Genomic DNA, 23,754 nt, shown 5'->3' on the forward strand with positions numbered 1-23,754 from the left:
AGAGGCATAGATTTTGGTTAGCGTTACGAGGGGAAATCTTTGGAAGGGAGGGGAGACAAGATGATGATGAAAAGGGAAGAGCAGGTGAGTGGAACTTAGGAAAGGAAAGTGAAGTAGCAGGAGAAAATATTAGGGCAACAGGTAGGAGAAAAGCAGGTAGGAATAGGGAGGCAGAGGATAACAAATAGGGAGACAGAAAACTGGAGGAAGAAATATATGGCATGAATGGATAGTGTGGAGATCTGAGAGAAAGCAATGAGGAGAGAGAGACACAGAGAAAAGGAGAGAATTTGATGGAGATGGTCACTAGATACAGGAAAAGAAGGAATTAGATGGGGAGGGAATAAAAGAGGCAGAACACAGAAAGGGGAGTGAAGGAAAGGGAGGTGGGAGACAGAAAAGAGAAGGAAAACAAACAGATAAACCCACAACTTCAAGACTGGTCACTGGCATTGATGTTTTATTCACGTTCATCCAAGTTCGTGTTTTAGGGGCGATATTCAGAATGTGCCTTATTATACATTTTAAATATTGCCCAACTTTTTTTCTTTTCAATCTGCACATCCATGAGGACTTCCAAAACCAGACTGTATTCAGTTCAAATACATGTAATAACTTTTAAAGTCCGTGCAGGATATTCCTCCTAATACGGTTCATTTCAGTATCCACCGCTTCACTAAACAAAGAAAAATAATAATAAATGTGTTTTTCCATTTGTACATCGCATTGCACCAGCTTTTATGAAAAGCCATATATATTATCTGGGCAACATGTCCACAAACCTCCCCCCTGTGTCTGCCACCCAACGAGTGCAGTAGTGTTCTTTATTGTGAATTGGGCTTGCTAAGTACAAATAATTGTAATAGTCCTGCTGCGCACAGAAGAACTGTTCTTTAAAAGGAAAGAAAGCAAAAAAGTTACTTTAATACACAGCACCTAATCTGCATTATGGACAAATGACTGGCTACATAGTGATTTAAAAGTGAAAGCTGCTTTTGAGTTACAAAAGCACATTCAAATGTGAAAACAAATGCAATTATTCTCTTAAAACAATCAAAATTATTTTTAAAACATTTTTGAAAAATAAGGCTGAAGGCAGAGTCTGAGTCCAGAGAAAACTTTGATGGCCAAATTATAATCTTCCTAAATAACAAGGTTTATAATGTAAAAGCTGACAAACCCTTAACGATATAGCACTGCTAGCGGGTGTCTTTGTTACATTCCAATGGTATTACACACGGGTGCCTAAGAATGTAAAATACACTGCCCTACAATATGGCCAGAATAGAGCGATTTCCATATGTGGTGCTGCGTGCACTTAGAATTTCTCTGCCTGAACGATGTCTAAATCTTGAGAGATAATGTAAGTGACAGCATCTGCATTGGAACCAGCGTTAGGAATGTGGTCTGTGGATACAAACTAGACTTTCATAGTCTTGATGTATTGTTGAGTGGGAAAAGAGTGAAAGCTAATAAGGGTTCCCCCCCCCCTTTTATCCATCAAAAGCTGACAAAAGCTGGCAGCATATTTAACAAAAGACCTTCAAAACCTGGCAGTTTTCACTTCACCTTTCAATGCAGGTGCATTATTTGGCATATTCTTCAAAACCACATCCAAAGTAAAATCTTAGCTCATAATAAAATCTGCCAAATTATTAAATTTGATATCAGGCTTAAAATGGGTGTGATTACTAACACTTACATAAGTATATTTGAAAGACAACTCTGTTGTAGCATCAGAGTGGAGTTCGTGATGACATTTACTACAAAAAAACCCAATCGATCCCATTCCTAGGTAATCATAGGAAAATTCTTGTTCAATCATTCTGATTCTACATGTACTGAACTTTGAGCCTGAGAACAGACTCCGAGAATGGAAGACTCCTTGACATGCTGCTGTAGAACAGGGTAGGGTATCTATCTCTCAGTTTGAAGTAAGAAAGTAATGGTGTGAAGTACAGAAATTGCTCTCTAATAGCATCTCTTGGTCCTATATTTGGGCAATCGTGTTCTACACCCTGACTGTTCCTCCTGTTCATGGAGGAATGACAAACTGTTAACAATATAAGAGTGGCTGAAAGCTTGATCAAGCAAAACAGAAACAGTTGAATTAATACATGCTTGAACTCAACTAAAAAAAGAGGGACGAGCTAGAGCTTGTTGGATTATCTAAAAGCAGACAAAGCAGCATATTATTTGCCTGTGTTACTTGAACTTCAGGGTAAGAATAGCTATTTTTGACTTGTTGCAGCCTGGAAGAATTGTATGGCATCACAATTGTTTTCAGCCCATTCCATAGGCTGAACATTGATTTAAGTACCCCACTATCAAACTGTGATGAAGAAGTAAATAGATAAAGATCACAGAAGGTAACATTCAGTTCTGTGCAAAGAACTAGCACAATGGTAGAGAAATTCAGGGATTATTTATCCTTAATCTCCATTTCATATAGAAACTAATTTCATTTTTATATTTTGAATGGTCTAACAGCAAAGGGTGTTTTAATGGCTTATACCTAACTTCTCTTTGGACCAGATCTGTCACAGAGAAGTGACCAGAGGTCAAAGTAGAAATGGGTGCTCATTCTGCAGCTTTAGAAATTTAGGGGAGGGGGGAATTAAAGAAAAAAATAGACTAAATAGCAAATAAAGACTTCCTTTTTGGGAGCTATTTCGTACTATGGAATATAGTTTTCCAAGAAACATGGTAAAAGAGCCACATCTGAGATATTTAGATAGATTTGATAGAGCACTACAACATAAAGGGACCAATCCTGCACTGGTAGGCAGATAGATTAGGTCACCTACTACGCAGTGTTGTTGTAGCTGTGTCGGTCCCAGGATATCAGACAGACAAGGTGGGTGAGGTAATATCTTTTATTGGACCAATGTCTGTTGATGAGAGAGACAACCTTGAAGAAGAACTCTGTGTAAGCTTGTCTCTCTCAGTGAGCAGATCGAGGGACGTGATCGTCCCCCTCTGTTCAACGTTGGTGAGGCCTCATCTGGAGTACTGTGTCCAGTTTTGGGCCCCACACTACAAGAAGGATGAGGATAAATTGGAGAGAGTCCAGCGAAGGGCAACAAAAATGATTAGGGGTCTGGAACACATGACTTATGAGGAGAGGCTGAGGGAACTGGGATTGTTTAGTCTGCGGGAGAGAAGAATGAGGGGGGATTTGATAGCTGCTTTCAACTACCTGAGAGGTAGTTCCAGAGAGGATGGTTCTAGACTATTCACAGTGGTGGAAGAGGACAGGACAAGGACTAATGGTCTCAAGTTGCAGTGGCGGAGGTTTAGGTTGGATATTAGGAAAAACTTTTTCACTAGGAGGGTGGTGAAACACTGGAATGCGTTGCCTAGGGAGGTGGTGGAATCTCCTTCCTTAGAAGTTTTTAAGGTCAGGCTTGACAAAGCCCTGGCTGGGATGATTTAATTGGGTATGGGTCCTGCTTTTGAGCAGGGGGTTTGACTAGATGACCTCCTGAGGTCCCTTCCAACCCTGATATTCTATGATTCTATGATTCTCTAGGTGACTTAGTGGATCTTTTCCGTCTGTAACTTCTATGAGTCAAACCCTAAAGTCCTTTTTCAGGCAAAACTCTCATTGAAACAAATGGGAAACTGAGTCAATGAAAGTTTTGCCTAAGTAAGGAATGATTAAGGACTATTGGACTTGGTTCTATTATTTATTCATCGTAATTCACAAGAATACCATGAACAGAACGGGGTTCTTAGTCATCAGTCTGGTTGCTAAGTTTTCTGCAAACTAAGGGCTGTCTTCCAATATACACATTTTAAAGATTAAACAGATGTAATTATTTTATCTACATAGCACTGAAAGTGCCTGAGTTAACATACCAATATATTTAAAATTCTATAGAAATAAATACTGTTTCAATTTAAAAAAGGAAAGTGTAATAACTAATATTTATTTCCTTCCATGCCAACAAATGAGGTTTGGAAGGTGTTTTGCCATTGTTATAGGAAAAAAATCTTTTTAAGTCGTCTACACTGTATTCTGTGTGCCAAGTTAAGAGTATGTGTTTATCATTCCAAACACACAGTCACATTTTATATTGGGTAATATTTTTGCATTTTCTAAAAAACATTTTTGTTTATTTAAAGATCATGTATATTTCTCTTCTTCATAGGCCATGAGACATTTTTCATACCCTACCAGACAACTTAATTTCCTGTCAACCTTAAGTGATGGGCCAAGACCCGAAATTCCGTACCACATTTCCCAGAACAGCAGAATAGCATTAGTCATTTTTCAGTTGTGGTGTGAATTTGCCAGACTAGGTCTTTGATGATTATACTATCCCCATGCTCCCACAAACACAGACTAGCTGTACAGTACTTTTAGTCTTAGAAGGATTAACTCACTAATACTTGCCTTTTGCTACACAAGGTAAATGTGAAGAATTCGTGATTTTTATCATTTTGCTTGACGAAGACTACATTGCACCTTAGAATAGTTCAAAAACTTTTCAGCGTTTGCATTTGCAGACTTCTTTAAAAGTTCTTGCAGGAGTGATAAGAATGGTCTTTTCTAACCTTAATTTCTAATTCCTGTTTTGGAATCTTATTACAGTGAGATACTCAGAGTATTCCTAGCTTCCGGCTTAGTTCCCACTGTTTCTGTCTTTGCCTAGAGTCAAAAGAAGCTTGCAGGATTGGTATTTTGCGCCAGTTTCTGACCTGATTTTCCATTCTGAAAACATAGCACTTGTATTGCATCACAGCTGAATTTTAAAAAATTACTATTGGTTTTTTGAAATCAACCATAGAAATCTGGCAGGGAAAAGAACCTATTAAGTTATCCTATCCATCTCTCTCTGTCATTGCTAATTGTTTTCTACAATAGATGTAAGGGCTTTGTCTTATAACAATGGTGATTTATAGTTTTTTCTAGATGATGGATTCTAGCTGGCAGGATCATATGAAGCATGTTGTCCTGCCAGGCTGCAAAAAATATGTATACTCCCTATGCAGTTTCACCAAGAGGAAGGCATTCTGCAGTATCGTTTATCATCTTCCCTAGAGTCTCCACTGGAAAAATGTAGCTTTAAATATTAATCAAGGCTCTATGGAAATCTCACTGATGGAGGCTGCCTGAGAGAGGCACTCATTTGATGAATCTCCTAGATGACCTTCCTGCGTTGTGGGTTGCACTGGCTAGCTCCAGACTCCATAATGGAGCGGGGTTGTGAGTGACTTGCGTCACTTTGACTCACTCTTGGCAGATATTCTGCTCCCAGTTCACATGAGGGGAACCTATTGAGCAAATCTGACCCTGTGTATATCATAAAACATTTTATCTTTATACAGATTAATAAACCAGTCAGTGGGGGTTTGAAAATTCCCCCAAGTCCTATGCAAAAATATATATTAAATACATTTTTCAAAATGCCAGAAATGTTGCAGATTGTTGACATTACGGAAAATAAAAGTGGCTCTGTGGATTATTTTTTAATGAATGGGAAATTCAGTGAAACTAAGTGAGTGCTCTGCTTACTATGACTAGGTCAAGACATGGCTGAAACTTCACAAGGTAAGCAGGGAAATTTATGGCAATTTTGTTACTATTGCAGGTGCTGGCATGACCTCTGGTGTTTCAGCCATTTTCCCAAGTACCTCTGGCACAAACACGCTCTCGCCTTTTCAGCATTCACACAAAGGTAAGAAAAGCTTCCCCAGGTTTATTCAGCAGCTATTTCTTCAGAATACAGTATCAGCTGGTATAATGTACTGTTGAACTGAAAACACCTCTTGTAAAATTACTTTGCACTATTTTCCCACATTTGAAGAATCACTAAAAATAATAATAATTTACAATGATTTCTTATTCCTGGATTAATCAATACTATTACTTCAGTGGAGATGGACTTAAAATGGACTTCAACTGAGTTGTACTGATTTATGCCGACAATTAATTTAGCTCATTATTTCTAGCAACAAGGAAATGTTATTATGCCCCAGCAGAGCCTGGCCAGAAATGTGAAAATAATTTAACATAACTATGTGGCCATTCTCTTTTTGGACTAAACAAACAGTTCTACAATATTATTTTTGGTTTTTCAAAAATACATGAAAATAAGAACACTGTATACATAGTGGGGGGCGGGAAACAACTAATAAAAAATTATCAAAGCTGACCATTGTGTGTCTGTTTTTGTGATGTAGGAAGCCATGTTTCCAGACATTTTATGTCTCATTTTTAATTCAGATTCCCACACTCTTTGAAGTATTTATAATTTTCTATAACTCTACATGGCTTTTTAGATCCTAGCTTATTGCCTCTGATTTTCATCTCTGATGTTACCTACCTGATTCTAAATTCATCTTCTGTCAATGCTATGTGCGAAATCTGTGTTAGAAAAGCAAGTATAACAGTTTTTTTGCGGATTGTGGCTCGATCTTCTCCCTTTTCTTACCTCTCTTTTGAGGACATTAAAAACCCCTTGAAGCAAAATGACATCAACATGATCAAACACTCCTTCTGAAGCATGGAGACTATATGTTAAAATATTCAGATGCTGTTTCTGAAGTAAGGACGGATGTAGTTACCCCTATGATGAATTTATTTCATGAATGAGCTCCAGACATTGAGAGAAATATATTAAGTCAGCTTTTAAGTTATTTATTATCATTATTGACTCTGTCTTTGGCTTTCAGTTTTTCTCTCTGATATCACACACACAAAATTTTGGCTTGAGCGCAAGATCATGTCTCTTTGGATCCCACTCCCACTTCACTGCTGAGGGAGGATTTACTTTTCATGGCACTATTTATCTGAGGCATAATGAATCTCTTTGACATTCGTTCTTAAAAAATTATTTGCTGATGCCTAATTTTCATCCTGGTTTTATTAACTTATTTATATTCTGATATAAACGTTAATTTGACTTATTTGAAAATTCCGATCAGGCTATCGAGTGTACCATACCACAGAGGATGATCTGGTGAATGCGAATTATGCATTATTCAGTTCTGCTAATTCAATTCCCTTTCAGTTTTGTTTCATTTTTCAGCATTCAGTAGTATTGATCACAGTATTCTTCTGATGTGCTTACTGTCTGTTGTTGAGCTGCCAGCTACTGCTTTGGCTTGAATCCTACTGAAGAAAGCAGTCAGCCATGGGTCAGTTTAGACCTCAGCCTGCTTCTCTGTGCCTTGCCTGAGGGATTAGTGGTAGGACCAATGCTCTTCTGAATGTATATGTTACTATTGGGTATTATTCTTTAGGAACTATAATGTATATTTTCATTGTTGGTCAGACACTGTCCAGACCTACCTCATGCTTCCAGTCAGTTGTCAGGCTGCTATCATGATATCCAGTTACAGATGTCACATTATTTAATAAAATTATCCAACTAAAGCTGGTTGCTAGTGGGTTTTAGATGGTTGTTATGTTAAGCACCTAGCCTAACAGTTCATTTTACTGAGCCTATCTCCTTAGCATAAAGACAGTGGGTGTTAGAATGACATATTTGTCAATGGCCTTATACTCAGATTTCATAACAAGAACAGCCTTGTACTTTCTTCCGTATATTGTTCTGAAAAGAAACAATTAGAATCATTTATCAATTATTCCCTTTTTCAAATCTTACTACTGTAATTCCTTCTTTGTGGGTGCTCCCAAAGATATACTGTCTAGACAACAGCAGCTCCTATTCTGATGATTGAATTTTTCCTTGTTTTAAGATCCCTTTTTTGGCTCCCCATCACATCAAAGTTGTATAATTTATTTTTAAACAATGGTTTCATCCCAGAGAAGCATCTCTAAAAATGGCATCAGACAGGTTTTATAATCCATACAAATCAAACTATACATATTAGAGTTTTCACCTGCACTTCTGATAAATCTTCCAACAGAAGAATTTTAAACATGTTCACACTGATGGAACATTACTAGCTGTACACCCTCTTTGTGTGTTGGTGGTGTAGGTCTATGAAAAGAAATTACACATTTTGTTGTTTTACTGACTTGTTTCATTGTTCTATAAAGGAAAGCTAAATAACTGATTTTACAATTAAGAGAACGTCCAACTTTCACTCAGGGTTGAGAGCTAGCAGCTGTTCACAGTTACACACAATTAACTGCAATACCGTATGTTATGATACGGAGGAACACCATTTTCTGTCTGAGAAAAAGCCAAATCCTATCTTCAGATGTGCACACACAAAGACCCCACTGAAGCCAGCTGTGAGTGCAACCATGGGCAAAACTGGGCCTATAAGTCTGTTATAATTTCCAGCCGACATAAATTTCAGCATACTATTTTCACCTGTTCGTAACATTGACAAACCTCATTCTCTCAGGAGCAGAATGACAGTGGCAGAAAAGAAAATTACCAAAGGAATTTCATCCACATATTTAATTTTCATAAATTTCCTTTTTACAATAAGTAAAACATAAACAAAATTTAATGAAATAGTTTGTGTATATAATTCTAAAAAACTGAAATATGAAAAGAGGTCAAATTTTGGTAGCTCATATTTCTTCTTATTGAAACATTGAAAGTTTCACAAGGTAATTGGAAAAGCATAGTATATTTTCCTCTTCATACATAATTTCTTTTAATATTAGAGGACATTATAGCTTCCTTCATCTCTGCAGGACTACACGATCTAGTGTTTGTTGTAAGTATCATTAACTATTGTAGAACAAACTACACTGCTATGTAAAATTCTGTATATTGGTTGGCTTTTGAAGCATAAGAGCTAACTTCTGCAGTGTTTCATCCAGCAAAGCTCCAGTTCAAATAAATTAATTAAGTTTTAAGTAAATAAAGAAATGAACTAGGGATTAAGTTTTGTGCAGACCTCAAACTGATAAACATTTTTGTTTTCAGTAATGGCTCCTTTACAATAAACTATTTCTTTGTGTCTCCAGCAGATCTTTCAGGACAAGGGCATCTGGCTACTGCTCTTATAATTGCCATGTCTACTATATTCATAATGGCTATTGCCATTGTCTTAATCATCATGTTTTACATTGTGAAAACGAAACCTTCTGGTCAAGGTAATTGTGCGGCATAAGAAATTCCAGTTGCAAAATACTATCTCCAGACAACTGCTGAGAATGACTAGTAATAAGTTACATTCTTTATATTCTAGCCTGTTGCACCAGCCATTCAGTCGAAGTCCAAGCGAATATGCAAGAAGAGAAGAAAGACATACAAGGTTTGAGCTGTTTTATGGTTTCCACTTTCTCCACACCAGATAACACAGGGCTTAAACTCCCTTAATCCATCTTCCTGTGCAATTCCCCTTTTTAATTGTTTAAACTCCAATTCCATTTAGTAAAGGAATATGCAAAAGGTTTCTGTACCACCAAAATTGCACTTAATCCTGTGATAGAAATTAAAAGTGTAGAAGAATTCAGGGAGATTTAGGTTTGTAATAAGACTGCCAGCTGATGAAGCTAGTGAGGCAAAACACACATTTGCAAACTCTCTGTCAATTAAATGTCTTTATTTTTTGATTTGCAGAAAATGTTGTGATTTTCTCAGAGAAAGAGGAGTTTGAAAAACTGACAGCAACTCCAGCTAAGACTGTTAAAAGGTATGTGAAAAATAAACATTATTTTAGCTTGGTTAAGGTGGGAAAGGAACATAACCATTTCCAGATACTTGAGGCAAAGGAATTATTTAGCCTGGCACAAGGGAATACAACAAGAAAAAAAAGGAGATGCAATTAAGACAAGGGGAAAATAGGCTAAAAGCTTCCTGATGGTGCGATCTAATGGAATGAGGAACAGTCTGCCACAGGAAGTGCCAGAAACCCCATTGCTTGAGTTTTTTAAAGCTAGACCTGGGAGTTGAAAATGTGCTAACAATCTTGCAGCAGCAGGGAAAAGACTAGATGACTTAATATGTATTTTCCATCTCTAATTTCTAAAATAGGATGGCAGATGCTAGGGGGGGGTGCGGGGGAGGCTGATCATCCCATCTCCTTCTTCAGCCCTACAGGGCTCTGTCATCTTTCCTGACAGCTTCATTTTGGTAGTGTGTGCCAGGAATGTGGTTTTCAGGTACGTGCTCTTCATTAATCTTTTCCCTGCTGCCTATCAGCCAGCACGGGAGAACACATTTCCTGCCCCACACACCAAAAAAGCACTTTGTCCCTAACTTTATTGCTCAGCATCTAGATGGCACAAAGTCACACAGGTCAGTAGCCTTTATATTATTGATGGATTGATATGACCAATGGTCTCTTAAAACCATAGTAACCTGGGTCCAATTTTTGTGCTCCCTAAGGGCTACCATATTAGAATTAGCAGAGTTAGAACCACCATTAAAAATGTCATTTGGTCTGGAGGCTCTCAGAGCACATGAGGAACGATAGCAGGGACCACAACAGCATTCACAAGTTCTTAAGCTTCCTGGTACTAAAAACCTTACTACACAGATAATCAGTCCCACAGTTACAGGTATATAAATGAACATATAGCAATACCAAAAGGTATCCAGCATAAATGCTCTCCTACTCACATCTCCAAGGGTACCACCAAGATGGGTGGCTCTTTCAGTAGGTGGTCATCTGTGGAGGGCCTCTTGATGGATTCTTCCTCCCTGTTCATGCTGATGAACCCCTTTTATGCTGAGTTACACTCACACGCATAACCCTCCTACATATGCATGAAAATTCCAACCCCTTTTTCCTTATCAGGACTTCCAAACCCCCTAAAGTTTGGGGTGCCCCACTTTTCAAAGGCTAGCCTCTTAGTTCCCCATATTTGCATTAGCATTTACATCAACAAGGCCCCATGGCAACCTGCAGTTGCTGCAGAATTTTCTGTGATGTTACAATTGGGTGCCTTGCAGTCCTGACAGGTACATTGCAGCATATTTCCCCAAACATCACTCATTGTCACATTCTTTACAGTAATCTTGTAACATTACTGGTACAGGATTATTCCTGGGTCGCCTGCTTATGTCAACCCTTCTTTTAGGCCTAAGGCCTTATGCAGCTAACCTAAAATCACACCAGCCTCAGCTTGTAGGGCTTGCATGACAGCCTCACTTTGCTTACATACCTAACACACACGGTTCTCTCATAAATGTTTGTCAACCTTATATCCTTATAATACTATCCTACTTATTCCTATACTCTATCTACATCTATTCATCACACATTGATTACGTATCTATTGCTGTGGTTAATTCATAACACAATTAAATGATTCTATGAAATAATCGGCTACGGGTCCATTTGCCTTTAGGATTCTCTGAGCTCTCCCTAGCTGCGGAGCCCCACTAGATGACACAATGAGCTTTGTACCACACTACAAAGACTACGTCTACACTATAAAGCTAAGGGTGTGATTCCCAGCTTGCCAACACATAGTCCTGCTAGGTCAATGAGGGAAAAGTATAAAGAGTAGTGTAGCCACAACAACATGGGCAGCCTGAACTACCGGGCTATGCTAGGCTACTCTTTATATTCGTGCTAGCTGCCATCCAACTACCACAAGTACATGAATGCAAGCTTGGAATCACACTCCTAGCTCGAAGTGTAGACGTAGGTAAAGTCAGGAAGAGCTAGAATTTGGCCCCAAGTAAAGAAACATTTTTTTTTAAATCCTTTATAAGATCTCCTCCTTGTTCTCACGCAGGTGTTCATGACTGTGTAACTTAAATAGAGACAGTTGCACATACATCTTCGATAGCAGGGTCAAGCTTTAATTACATGCTCCCGCAGCAGCGACATTTTTAAAAGAAAAATATTATTCCATTGACTCTAAGATAGAAGAAAAGACAGAATTGGACTCACTATCAGAGGCTGCATAGCTATAACCTTACCCTTAATTTTTCAGTGAAAATGATGCATCTTCCGAGAATGAACGACTTCTAAGCCGTAGCATGGACAGTGATGAAGAAGCTGCTGTCGATAAACAAGGGACCCCAGACCTGTGCTTGTTATCTTTAGTTCATCTCACCAGGGACAAATCTTCCACAAATAACAAATCAACTGGGGTAAGGCTTTTTTCAAAGCTCAAAATGGAGACGAATTTTGATAGGTTTTTTTAAGAAACACATGCATAAATCATCACCACAATAAAACAATGAATTATAATGCTGATCAGACTAATCTACAGGAAAGTTTTGCATGGTAATAAGAAATTGTCGGACAATCTCCTCTGTAGAGACAGCATATAGTATTCCTTCAGTATGCCAAAAATGCTGTGTGTGCATATAAAATGCACTGTAAAGGGCTGAGAAATTAAGCACCCAAAAGTCAGGAAATTCAAAAGCAGGTTTCCTACAACAATATTAACTCTGCTCTCTGGAACTCTGTACAATTTAGGTTATAAATTTGAACCAAAAAAATCAATAATACAGCAAGGCATGCATTTAAACAGGCAAATTAAGAAAGAAAAATTTAGTCTTGGTTTTTCTGTTTAAATGCATTATTTAATGCTGTATTATTGACTTTTTGTCAAAATTTATACCATAAAATGTACAGCGTTCAGAAGAGCAGCGTTAATGTTGCTGTAGGAACATGAGCATATGAACAATGGGGCTAGCCTAGTGTTATAGTGGGAACCTTAACTTTTGAATTTCCTGACTTTTGGGTGCTTAAGCACAACATGCTCATTTCTACACCTTAATGTTTCATTAATATTCATTTTTGTACGTAGTTTTCCTGTTTATTTTTCAAAGATACAAGAGTCACATGGAAGGTGGCTCCAATATTCCAAAGAACTGTACCTGCGCCATCTCACTGTTTGGTTTCTCTACTTGTGGCCTACATTCCTTCCTGCTGGCTGGCTTCCTCACAGTGTATTTAAAGGCAGCTAAGGGCATATAAAGACATGTGTAAGGTGCTTCAGCACATACCAAACTTTCTAACCCATGTTAACATTAAAACATACTTAAAAAGAAAATGCACATATTCATATGGATATGTTTTATACTTTCATAGCTTTCAAAATACTATACCATCCACAATGAAGTCAGTCAGGCCAAGATAGTAGTTTGTAATATCAACCATTTTTGGTTTTCCAAGACTGAAAAAAAATCTTTAAAAAAAAAAAAAAAGTTTGAAAAATATCTTTCCACACTTGCATAGTTTAACTGGCTGAAATGATTTAGCTCAAAACTTTCCAAAATAGCTCATCTTTCCACTAAGACTGGACAGGGAAAGTTTCAGCCCCAAGGGAGATGCTTTTAGCAAGTTATGAACAACTGAAAATTATCATGAACTCTTGACATGTATGAGTTTGTGTTATCTGTCCTTAGGTATTTCTAATGCACACTCATCATGGACTGTAAGCACCATTGTCTCGCTATACTTCACGTTGGGTTGAGGTCTGGTACACAGGTTCTCAGACCAAGTGGCAATGTCATAAGAAAAGTCTCTGAAGACTGTATATACAGTAGATACATCCTCAGAAGTATTTCTTTGGCTTGTAATCTTGTCTAAAGCATAGATCCCTTATCCCAGACCTCTCCCCTGAAAGATGGTTATGACGACTTGAGACCCTCTTAACAGGTATAAAACAAGGTCTTTGGTGGAAATACAGATTGTGATGAGACACAGCTTCCATGCCTCACATTTTAGGACCAAACCAGGTTCCATGCCTTGGAAGAGCACTAAAGTACTTGGGGGGTGCAGATGAAATAGTATTTATAAGACAGACCATAGAGCTCAGTGGGTGTTGAGTGAGGCTAAGGACAGCTAGAGAGAAAGGTAGAAAAATATTGAGAATTTCAAAGCTAGATTTGGCAGGCTCTTTGCCTTACTCTGGACTGCTCCTCCCTGTTTAAAAAAAATATTTTGCAATGAGTTACTACACAGAGGATCCAAGATCAAAACACAAACGTAGCCACTTGCTTGTGGGCTAGGCTCAGTACAGAATCAGCAACCTCAGCCTTTGGAAAAGAAGACAGCCTTTGGCATCCCTCTCGCTGGACTTGGGAGGGAGGTGTTAGTTAGTCTCTCTCTGCCCCAGAGAAAATCAGCACAGAAGGGAGGCTGCCAATGGAGAGAGAAAATGGGGGATCCGAGATGCTTTAAGAGGAACTCTAAAAACCCCTTAGGAAAAACAATGAGAGCTCCTGACATGTTTATAAAGTGGCTACTCCAAATGCACAACAGTTACTGCACTTAGAAAACCCCAAACTTGCAAGTTTTTATTATGAAATAAATAACACCAAGAATATGTAAAATCCCCATTTAATAGCTGTATTCCCATCTCATTATGTTCAAAACACCTGCAGACCTAATGTGTCTACATGACTGGTCAAGTGAGCAGCAGTCAATTGGGGGTCCACAACCACAGGCCTGGAAATCCAACTGATTGATGTACCTGGGCTTTTATAGGCCAGTGAAAACAAACCAGACAAGATCGTCCCAGAAACCCAGAAGCTCAAGCAGGCTTTTTTCAGGGTGTTTTCTAAAAACATTTGTGACAACTGGTGAGTTTGTGAAACAAGTGCTTGAGTCCCATGATAGAGAGAAATTTTCTAATAGCTTGCTCCTAGCTAGAGCTGGCTGGAAGACAACAATTCTGTATTCTGACAGCTTTCAAGGTTTTAAAATTGTTTTCATTTGGCACTAGAATAAAAACAAAACCTTTTCAACGTTTTTGCAAAATAGAACTGTGTTAAAACATCTGGTTTCAGATTGAAAAGTCAGGTCAATTCATGTCTCTCTCATCAGAAGTGATCAGATAGCCCTGGACCTCAGACCCCCTTCTTGTCTAAATCAAGATGGTTTTGCTTCAGCTTTGACAAAAAAGCATATTTTGGCCAAAAAAAAACCATTTAATTGAAAATGTTCCAATCGGCATAATCTATCCCTAATGCCAAACCAGCAACAACTCCTGCAAGTACAACCCTCTTGCAGCATGTTAGGAGAAGTTATTCATCACAGCTGGTCCAATTTTGTGGACCTAACAATTTGGGGTATGCAGCTATAGTATTTAGTTTACTCGCTCCCTTGGGCAGGGTCTATAAAGGGAAATTAAATACTAAAACACTTAAAGCAGAAAGTTCATTAATCCAAATTAGATGACACTGGGACACAGAAAATGAGATCTCCAACACTGGAAAGTGAAAACCAAAAAACATGTTTACTCTTAACTCATTTACACTTATCCTACTCTTCTATGAATCTTCAGAAGAGATCCTTGGCGGCTTTATGTGCTAATGCAGTGGGTTCAGAGTCTTGGAAGAGGAGCCTCTAGAGAGCACCTCAAGAGGTTGCACTGTGTGTCTGGTGCGTCTGTTTGCCTAGTAATTATCTCCTCACATGACTGAAGAAATAATGAGGTACTAGTCTTTAAAATACGTTTTGTTGCTGCTCCCTTTAGATTCAAAGTCGAAGGAAAAAGATACTTGATGTGTATGCCAACGTATGTGGTGTTGCCGAAGGTGAGTGTGAACAAAATACATACAAACTGACTGTATAGAATTAGATCTTAACTATTGGCTGTGGAATGTATTTCCTTTTGTCTTCATAACTGTCAAAAATGGTCTACAAAGAGAAAATCCAAATTTGGGGTTAATTATAAATTGTATAATTTGTATTAGTTATTTATTTTAAGTAAATTGGATGAACACAAACTGATGAAAATATGTTCTGATAAGTTTAAAATTAAGATTTGGGAAGGATCAGATTTGTATTTCAGCTCCCAGCTCCCTCAAATCCTCCACTCTGCCACCACATCCTGAAAACAATAGTTTCCAAGTTGGACAGTTTTTAAGGGTTTAATTCGATTTAGCACTTGATTATTTGTGTTACCTAGGCACAGTGGACATGAATTCATTTCACTACATCAAAGAGTACATAATCTTATTTAATTCTCTCTTTTTCTGTGTGTTCTATGGCTCAGTGCGATCCCAGGTCCCACCACACCACTGGTATTGAACTTGAAATGGAAAAAACGCTATCAGTCTCCAAATCAATTAAAGAGCGTAAATACAAAAGTCAGAATCATAGAAGTGTAGGACTGGAAGAGACCTCGACAGGTCATCTAGTCCAGACCCCTGTACTCATGGCAGGACTATGTAATAACTAGACCATTTCTGATAAGTGTGTGTCTAACCACCTTTCAGGAATGACGGAGATTCCACAATCTCCCAAGTTCCAGTGCTTAATTATTCTGACAGTTGGGCAGTTTTTCCTGATGTCCAACCTAAACCTCCCTTGCTGTAATTTAAGCCCATTGCTTCTTGTCCTAGCCTCAGAGGTAAAGGAGAACAATTTTTCTCCCTCCTCCTTGTAACAACATTTATATACTTGAAAACTGTTATGTCCCTCCTCAGGCTTCTCTTCTCCAGACTAAACAAATCCAATTTTTTCAATCTTCCCTCATAGGTCAGGTTTTCTAGATCTTTAATAATTTTTGTTGTTTTTATTTGGACTTTCTCCAATTTGTCCACATCTTTCCTGAAATGTGGCACCCAGAACTGGACACAGTAATTCCAGCTGAGGTCTTGTCAGCACGGAGTAGAGCGGAAGAATTACTTCTCATGTCTTGATTACAACACTCCTGCTAATACATCTTAGAATGATGTTCTCTTTTTTTTTTTGTAGTGTTACACTGCTGTCTCATATTTAGCTTGTGATCCACTATGACCCCCAGATCCCTCTCTGCAGTACTCTTTCCTATGCAGTCATTTCCCATTTTGTATATGTGCAACTGATTGTTCCTTCCTAAATGGAGTACTTTGCATTTGTCCTTATTGAAGTTCACCCTATTTACTTCAGACCATTTCTCCAGTTTGTCTAGATCATTTTGAATTATAATCCTACCCCGCAAAGCACTTCCAATTCCTCCCAGCGTAGTATCGTCCGCAAACTTTATAAGTGTACTATGTCATTATCTAAATCATTGATGAAGATATTGAACAGAACCAGACCCAGAACCGATCAATGTGGGTCCCCACTTGATATGCCCCTCTAGCTTGACTGTGAACCACTGATAACTACTCTCTGGGATCGGTTTTCCAACCAGTTCTGCACCCACCATATAGTAGCTGCATCTAGGCTGCATTTCCCTAGTTTGTTTATGAGAAGCTCATGCAAGACAGTATCAAAAGCCTTACTACTGTCAAGGTATATCACATCTACCAGGCTTGTTACCCTGTCTAAAAAAGCTATTAGGTTGGTTTGACACAATTTGTTCTTGACAAATCCATACTGTTACTTATCACCTTGTTATCTTCTAGGTGTTCACAAATTGATGTTTAATTATTTGTTGCTGATACTGTCTCCTGTACTACATCTAGTATTATGGATAAACTGTCTAGCAAAGAGCATCCATTCAGCCCCATGATCAGTGCTAATATGACCAAGATCTCCTATGGAGGTACTTCAACAATAAAACTCTTGCAGGAACTTATATGCATGGAGGCAGTAGGCATCATGGTACCACCTGTGCTCATCTCATCCCTGCAAGACCACCTTCCAATTATAGAGACAGAGAGAATCAGAGTCAGTGGAGAGTCAAACACTGAGTCATCTGTGGGAGAGGATTATTGTCAGCAGAGTATTCTCTGTGCCATTAAATAACTGAATTTTGTACCACTAGAAAATTGGTGGCTGCTGGCCAGTTTGCAAAGCCAAAATGAAACTCTTACACTAAACATGCTTAGCTACATCTGTTGAAGTGCTCACTAGGGATACATCTACAATATATTCCCTGGGACAGCTACTTCAGGATTAGCTGAGAAAGGGATAAAGTAGTATGGCAATACACAACTCAGTTAAGAATCCATATGGGGAGAGATTAACAAGACTGGGATTTTTCAGCTTGGAAAATAGATGGCTCGGGGGGATATGACAGAGATCTATAAAATCATGACTGGTGTGGAGAAATTAAATAAGGAAGTGTTATTTACTCCTTCTCATAACACAAGAACTAGGGGTCACTAAACGAAATTAATAGGCAGCAGGTTTAAAACAAACAAAAGGAAGTATTTCTTCACAAAACGCACAGTCAACCTGTGGAACTCTTTGCCAGAGGATGTTCTAAAGGCCAAGACTGTAACAGAGTTCAGAAAAGAACTGGATAAGTTCCTGGAGGATAAGTCCATCAATGGCTATTAGTCTGGATGGGCAGGGATGCAAAACCATGCTCTGACGTGTCCCAAGTCTCTGTTTGCTGGGATCTGGGAATGGGCACCAGGGAATGGATCACTTGATGATTACCTGTGCTGTTTATTCCCTCTGAAGCCTCTGGCATTGGCCACTGTCAGAAGAGAGGATACTGGGCTAGATGGACCATTGGTCTGACCCAGTATGGCCGTTCTTATGTTCTAATCTTAGTTATTTCCCACCCAAATTCACACATGCATTCTTCTCTTATCCTCTCTCCTGTTTCAGTTTTTTCTCTCTTTCAAGACTTTTCCAATTTGATACTGTCATTTGGGGCTATTCATTTAGGCCTATCTGTGTCAAAATACTCATGTGTCAGTAACCCAAAGAGACGAGTACCAGGCAAAGTGTGTTACTCTCATGATTTTTTGGGTGTACCTATTATTTAACATTTAAAGCTTATCCTAATAATATTATAGTACTGAACAAGGGAACATTTCTAGTAGTCACCAAGATCTGTATATCGAACTTCTGACTCTTAGGAATTTTTAATTCACAGGTCTCAGTCCTACAGAGCTGCCATTTGATTGCCTGGAGAAGACCAGCAGGATGCTCAGCTCAACATACAACTCAGAAAAAGCTATTGTGAAAACATGGCGCCACCTTGCTGAGAGCTTTGGACTAAAAAGGGATGAAATAGGTGGTATGACAGATGGCATGCAGCTCTTCGACCGCATCAGCACAGCCGGCTACAGTATCCCTGAACTTCTAACCAAACTAGTGCAAATTGAGCGGTTAGATGCTGTTGAATCTTTGTGTGCAGATATTTTGGAGTGGGCGCAAGTGATGCCTTCACCTGAACAAGTGGTTACATCCTGATGTGAGCATCATTTCCAAAGGATGTGCAAGAACATTGATCCCAAGAGCAATGCTTCAAGAGCACAGGGCAGAGACTTAAAAGAATCGGAGGTTTTCTCATACACTACTCACATTCACCGCAAAGAATAAAGTGAGGCAAGATTTGCAACTGAATTTATCACCCACAAAATAAACAAGGGCAAAAATTCTTCTGAGAAGCTCAACATGAAATATGTAATTGAATAGAATGGCTTTTGTTAAACAGGTTTCAGAGTAACAGCCGTGTTAGTCCGTATTTGCAAAACGAAAAGGAGTACTTGTGGCACCTTAGAGACTAACCAATTAGTCTCTAAGGTTAGTCTCTAAGGTGCCACAAGTCCTCCTTTTCTTTTTGTTAAACAGTTACTGATAGTAAGTGGACACTAATATCCATTTTCCACAAAGTTTACAAGTACAGGTACAGGTCAATCTTCTAATAGCCTGTCTGGCTTTGAAGAAAGCCCATTTAATTATTATCTGAGGATAGCTCTATCACCTGGGGCTCTGTTCAATCATTTCAAATCTACAGTTAGCTACAGTACCATGGAATACAGATAAGGCATGCACATTTCTACCAGCTCTAACACATGTAATTGTAACCAATTTCATTCCTTATACATACTACAGATTTGTTGAATCAAAAAGTGCTTAGATTAACTAATTATACTGTATGAAAAAAGTTACTTCTGGAGTCTACATGAGCCGAGTGCTTCAAATGACTGTATGTAATGTGTTAGAGCATTCTTGGTTCATGCAGATATTTCAGAAATTGGAAATGCAAACTGTTAACTGACAAGACATACTGGTAAGAAAGGTGGCAGTGATTGCTCTGAAATTAAAAGGACAATATTTTGTCTATTCTCTGTATTTATAAACAAACACTTGTCTATTGCGTTACAAGCCATTTTGCGTTACAAGCCATGATGTCTGTGCTTCTTAAGTTCTATTCCAAACAGAGGAATTCCAGATGAAAATGGTGCATACTCTGCACCTGCAGAAGCCAGCGAGAACTAAAAACGGAGATTTAATAAAACACTTGAAAAGGAAGAAAATGTAGCGAATCGCGTGGTATTTGAAAAGCTGTGCTCTTGTAAAAATCTGCTATGAACATGAACACAGCTCACAGGGTTAAACAAACCATGGAAGCTTTAGTTTGAGGTTGTCCACAGCAGCAATCTATCAATTTATTTGTTTAAAAGTTAACAAATCTCTATTTTTCTTGAGATAGTGGCTTTTTTAAACCTACAAGTGCAGAGGCTAGAAGCCAGTAACTGTTAACAACCCAGTTGGTTAATCTACGAGTTCAGTTCATTGCTAGAATGGTGTGGTGACAGATTTCAGTGAGAGTTATTACTAAATTAAAACAAATTCCATGACTTACAAAGCAAGACTTTTTTAATTACAAATTGCATGACTGAGCTAATGTGTGATAAAAATATCAGTCATATTCTTGAAACTAACAACCAGTTTTCCACCAGTGAGCAAACAGACCTTTTCTGTGACAGGGCTATAATTATGTGCTGAATGTTTAATATCACTATTTAGCATCTAATTTGCTGATCTTTTCAGTACTTATTTAGTGTAGTCTGGGAGCTACATAACTTAATTATCCATTTAGTTTCTCTTTGAAATCTTCTTTTCCTACCTGTTCTATGGAAATTATAAAAATACTTCCCTTAATTAGTTTGCAAATGCCAAATTTGATTATAATTCTGTCCTGAAAGGAAGTTTGCTGCTTCCTTAAAAAAAATACTTTCACATTTAAAAAATAGAGATGAGATAACACAACCCCAATTGACTTCAGTGGGGCCAGGATTTCAGACAAGATCTGAATTTTGCAGTTTGAGCCCATCTCTAATAAAAAGGAAAGTTGCTATTTTTCTTATGCCAGTATATAACTACAGTATTGTCCTACAGCTGTAGGACTGGTCTGACATTTATTGTTTCATTTAATATTAACACATTGTGTACTTATGTAAAGACAAACAGTGATCATTTGTTTATTGAGCCTTGAGGAACATTAGGCCCTTGAAATTAATGATGCCAATGTGTACACAGACTATTTAACATTATTTTATTTAGTATATAGAGAAATTTTTATTGTGTTACACAAAAGATGTACAGGAATAAAACAGAATACTTCTGAATATCTTGCCTAAAGGCATAATTTCTAATAGTTTTGTTTAATGCTGTACATATAACTTATTATATTGTATCATATGAATAAACATATATGCTAAAACATTAAGATATTGAACATAATATTATTGATCCAGAAATCTGTAATTAAATAAATTACTCAAGGGCTAGCAGGCACTTTATATTCCTGTAGAACAGACTGCCTACACAACATACATGAACCATTTGAAGTAGGAAAGGAGAGGCATTTGGGAGGCTCCTTTTTTTTTTATATCTTGGTTTTGGTGTACACTTTGTGTACCAGACATCGGGAATGGTGTGAAAAAAGCATGAAGTCACACATGGGAGGAAACAAAGGAAGTAATACACTTTTATTATCTAACTTGTGTGTCTGAAAAAATCAGGGACCCCAGACCTTCCGTTTAGCCAAGTTTTAAAAATAAATAGTTTTTTAAGCCATATTTTAGGCAGAGTTTTGTTTCCACCGGGTGACAAAAATCAATCCCAAATACTCGACCAATCCACTGCTAGTTAGCCAACACCTTTCCAGAATAGAGAGGAGGGGAGCACCAGAGGCCAGCCTGGAAAGCTGATATACTCTAATTTTTCCAATCAGATTTTTTTAGAAGTTATTTCTATCATTGGATGAGTGACAGATTCTAGTGCAAATCCCAGAATGAGATACATTCTCTGACTTATATTTTAGGGAGGCAAATTGCCCAAGACATTGACAGTGATACTGCCCGTTCTAAACTCACTCTGGATCAAGGCTCCCACACATCCCTGTGAATGAACTCTAGCCAGATGCTATTTTATCTATGAAGCCCCTATATACAGATTAATTACTAGAAGAGTACCACTGAGAACAAATGTCATGGAACGGAGATATAGGCAATACAACTACAATAAATACTTGTACAGACGATAAAAGAGCAGTAAAATTAGTTCTTAAAAATTAAATGGTATCTAGAAAAAGATCATGTTTATGTATAGCTATAGTCTTAAAAAAGTAATTCCTTTAAAAGCAATATTTAAAATGTATTTATGGTATTTAAACAATGTAAATTAATGGGTTTTTTTATTTTAGATTCCTGTTTCTGTTCTCTTTCCCTTTTTCCCTGTAGTCCCAAACTCGTGCATTGAGGCTGCCATGTCCTGGGGCTGAAGGTGGTGTTTGTGTGACATTTTTAAAAGCATCAAAGTGACTAAGCACCTGTCCCAGTTTCAAAAGAATGAGACTTTGGCTTCTAACTGCCCAGCTCACTTTTCAGAATGGGACTTAGGAGCCTAAGTTACTTAGACACATTTCAAATTTTTGTCCTAAGTCTCTTTGAAAGTCAGTGGGTCTTAGGCTTCTAAGTTACATTTTAAATTGGAAATCAGGTATATATATATATACCAAAGTCTAAATAATAAGATGGGTGAACTAGATTGCCTCGTATTAAATGAGGATATTGATATAAGAGGCATCACAGAAAGTTGGTGGAATGAGGCTAATCAATGGGACACAGTAATACCAGGGTGCAAAATATATCGGAAGGACAGCACAGGTGGTGCTGGTGGGGGAGTGACACTATATGTGAAAGAAAGCGTAGAATCGAATGAAGTAAAAATCTTAAATGAACCAAGCTGTACCACAGAATCTCTATGGATAGTAATTCCATGCTCGAATAATAAGAATATAGTAGTAGGGATATATTACCGACCACCTGACCAGGATGGTGATAGTGACTGTGAATGCTCCGGGAGATTAGAGAGGCTATTAAAATAAAAAACTCAATAATAATGGGGGATTTCAACTACTGCCATATTGACTGGGTACATGTCACCTCAGGATGGGATGCAGAGATAAAGTTTCTTGACACCTTAAATGACTGCATCTTGGAGCAGCTAGTCCTGGAACCCACAAGAGAGGCAATTCTTGATTTAGTTCTAAGTGGAGCGCAGGATCTGGTCCAAGAAGTGAACATAGCTGGACCGCTTGGTAATAGTGACCATAATATAATTAAATTTAACATCCCCATGGCGGGGAAAACACCACAGTGGCCCAACACTGTAGCATTTAATTTCAGAAAGGGGAACTATACGAAAATGAGGAGGTTAGTTAAACAGAAATTAAAAGGTAAAGCACTAAAAGTAAAATCCTGACAAGCTGCATGGAAACTTTTTAAAGACACCATAATAGAAGCTCAACTTAAATGTATATCCCAAATTAAAAAATATAGTAAGACAACCAAAAAAGAGTCACCGTGGCTAAACAACAAAATAAAAGTAGTAGTGAGAGGCAAAAAGGCATTCTTTACAAAGTGGAAGTTAAATCCCATTGAGGAAAATAGAAAGGAGCACAAACTCTGGCAAATGAAGTGTAAAAATATAATTAGGAAGGCCAAAAAAGAATTTGAAGAACAGCTAGCCAAAGACTCAAAAAGTAATAGCAAAAATTTTTTAAGTACATCAGAAGCAGGAAGCCTGCTAAACAACCAGTGGGGCACAGGACGATCAAGATGCTAAAGGAGCACTCAAGGACGATAAGGCCAATGCGGAGAAAATAAATTCTTTGCATTGGTCTTCACAGCTGAGGATGTGAGGAAGATTCTCAAACCTGAGCCATTCTTTTTAGGTGACAAATCTGAGTAACTGTCCCAGATTGAGGTGTCATTA

At 38.1% G+C, this 23,754-nt stretch overlaps 1 protein-coding gene across 4 annotated transcripts in view; it reads left to right on the top strand.

Moving 5' to 3' along the window:
• EDAR (ectodysplasin A receptor) overlaps nucleotides 1-21,073 on the top strand; it is a 139,290-nt gene extending 118,217 nt beyond the window's left edge. For 3 of the 4 annotated variants that reach the window (XM_084617101.1, XM_084617103.1, XM_084617102.1), the window contains 7 exons: nucleotides 5,598-5,684; nucleotides 8,903-9,031; nucleotides 9,127-9,192; nucleotides 9,501-9,573; nucleotides 11,828-11,987; nucleotides 15,329-15,389; nucleotides 18,617-21,073. In XM_084617101.1, coding sequence (XP_084473227.1) covers nucleotides 5,598-5,684; nucleotides 8,903-9,031; nucleotides 9,127-9,192; nucleotides 9,501-9,573; nucleotides 11,828-11,987; nucleotides 15,329-15,389; nucleotides 18,617-18,936 — 896 coding nt within the window. In that variant the 3' untranslated portion in view covers nucleotides 18,937-21,073. The remainder of the gene's footprint in view (nucleotides 1-5,597; nucleotides 5,685-8,902; nucleotides 9,032-9,126; nucleotides 9,193-9,500; nucleotides 9,574-11,827; nucleotides 11,988-15,328; nucleotides 15,390-18,616) is intronic. The other variant, XM_084617104.1, reaches the window with a different exon arrangement.
• The last annotated feature ends 2,681 nt before the right edge of the window (nucleotides 21,074-23,754 follow it).

The sequence above is a fragment of the Lepidochelys olivacea genome (assembly GCF_965140295.1).
Source record: "Lepidochelys olivacea isolate rLepOli2 genome assembly, chromosome: 1".
Classification (NCBI taxonomy): domain Eukaryota; kingdom Metazoa; phylum Chordata; order Testudines; family Cheloniidae; genus Lepidochelys; species Lepidochelys olivacea.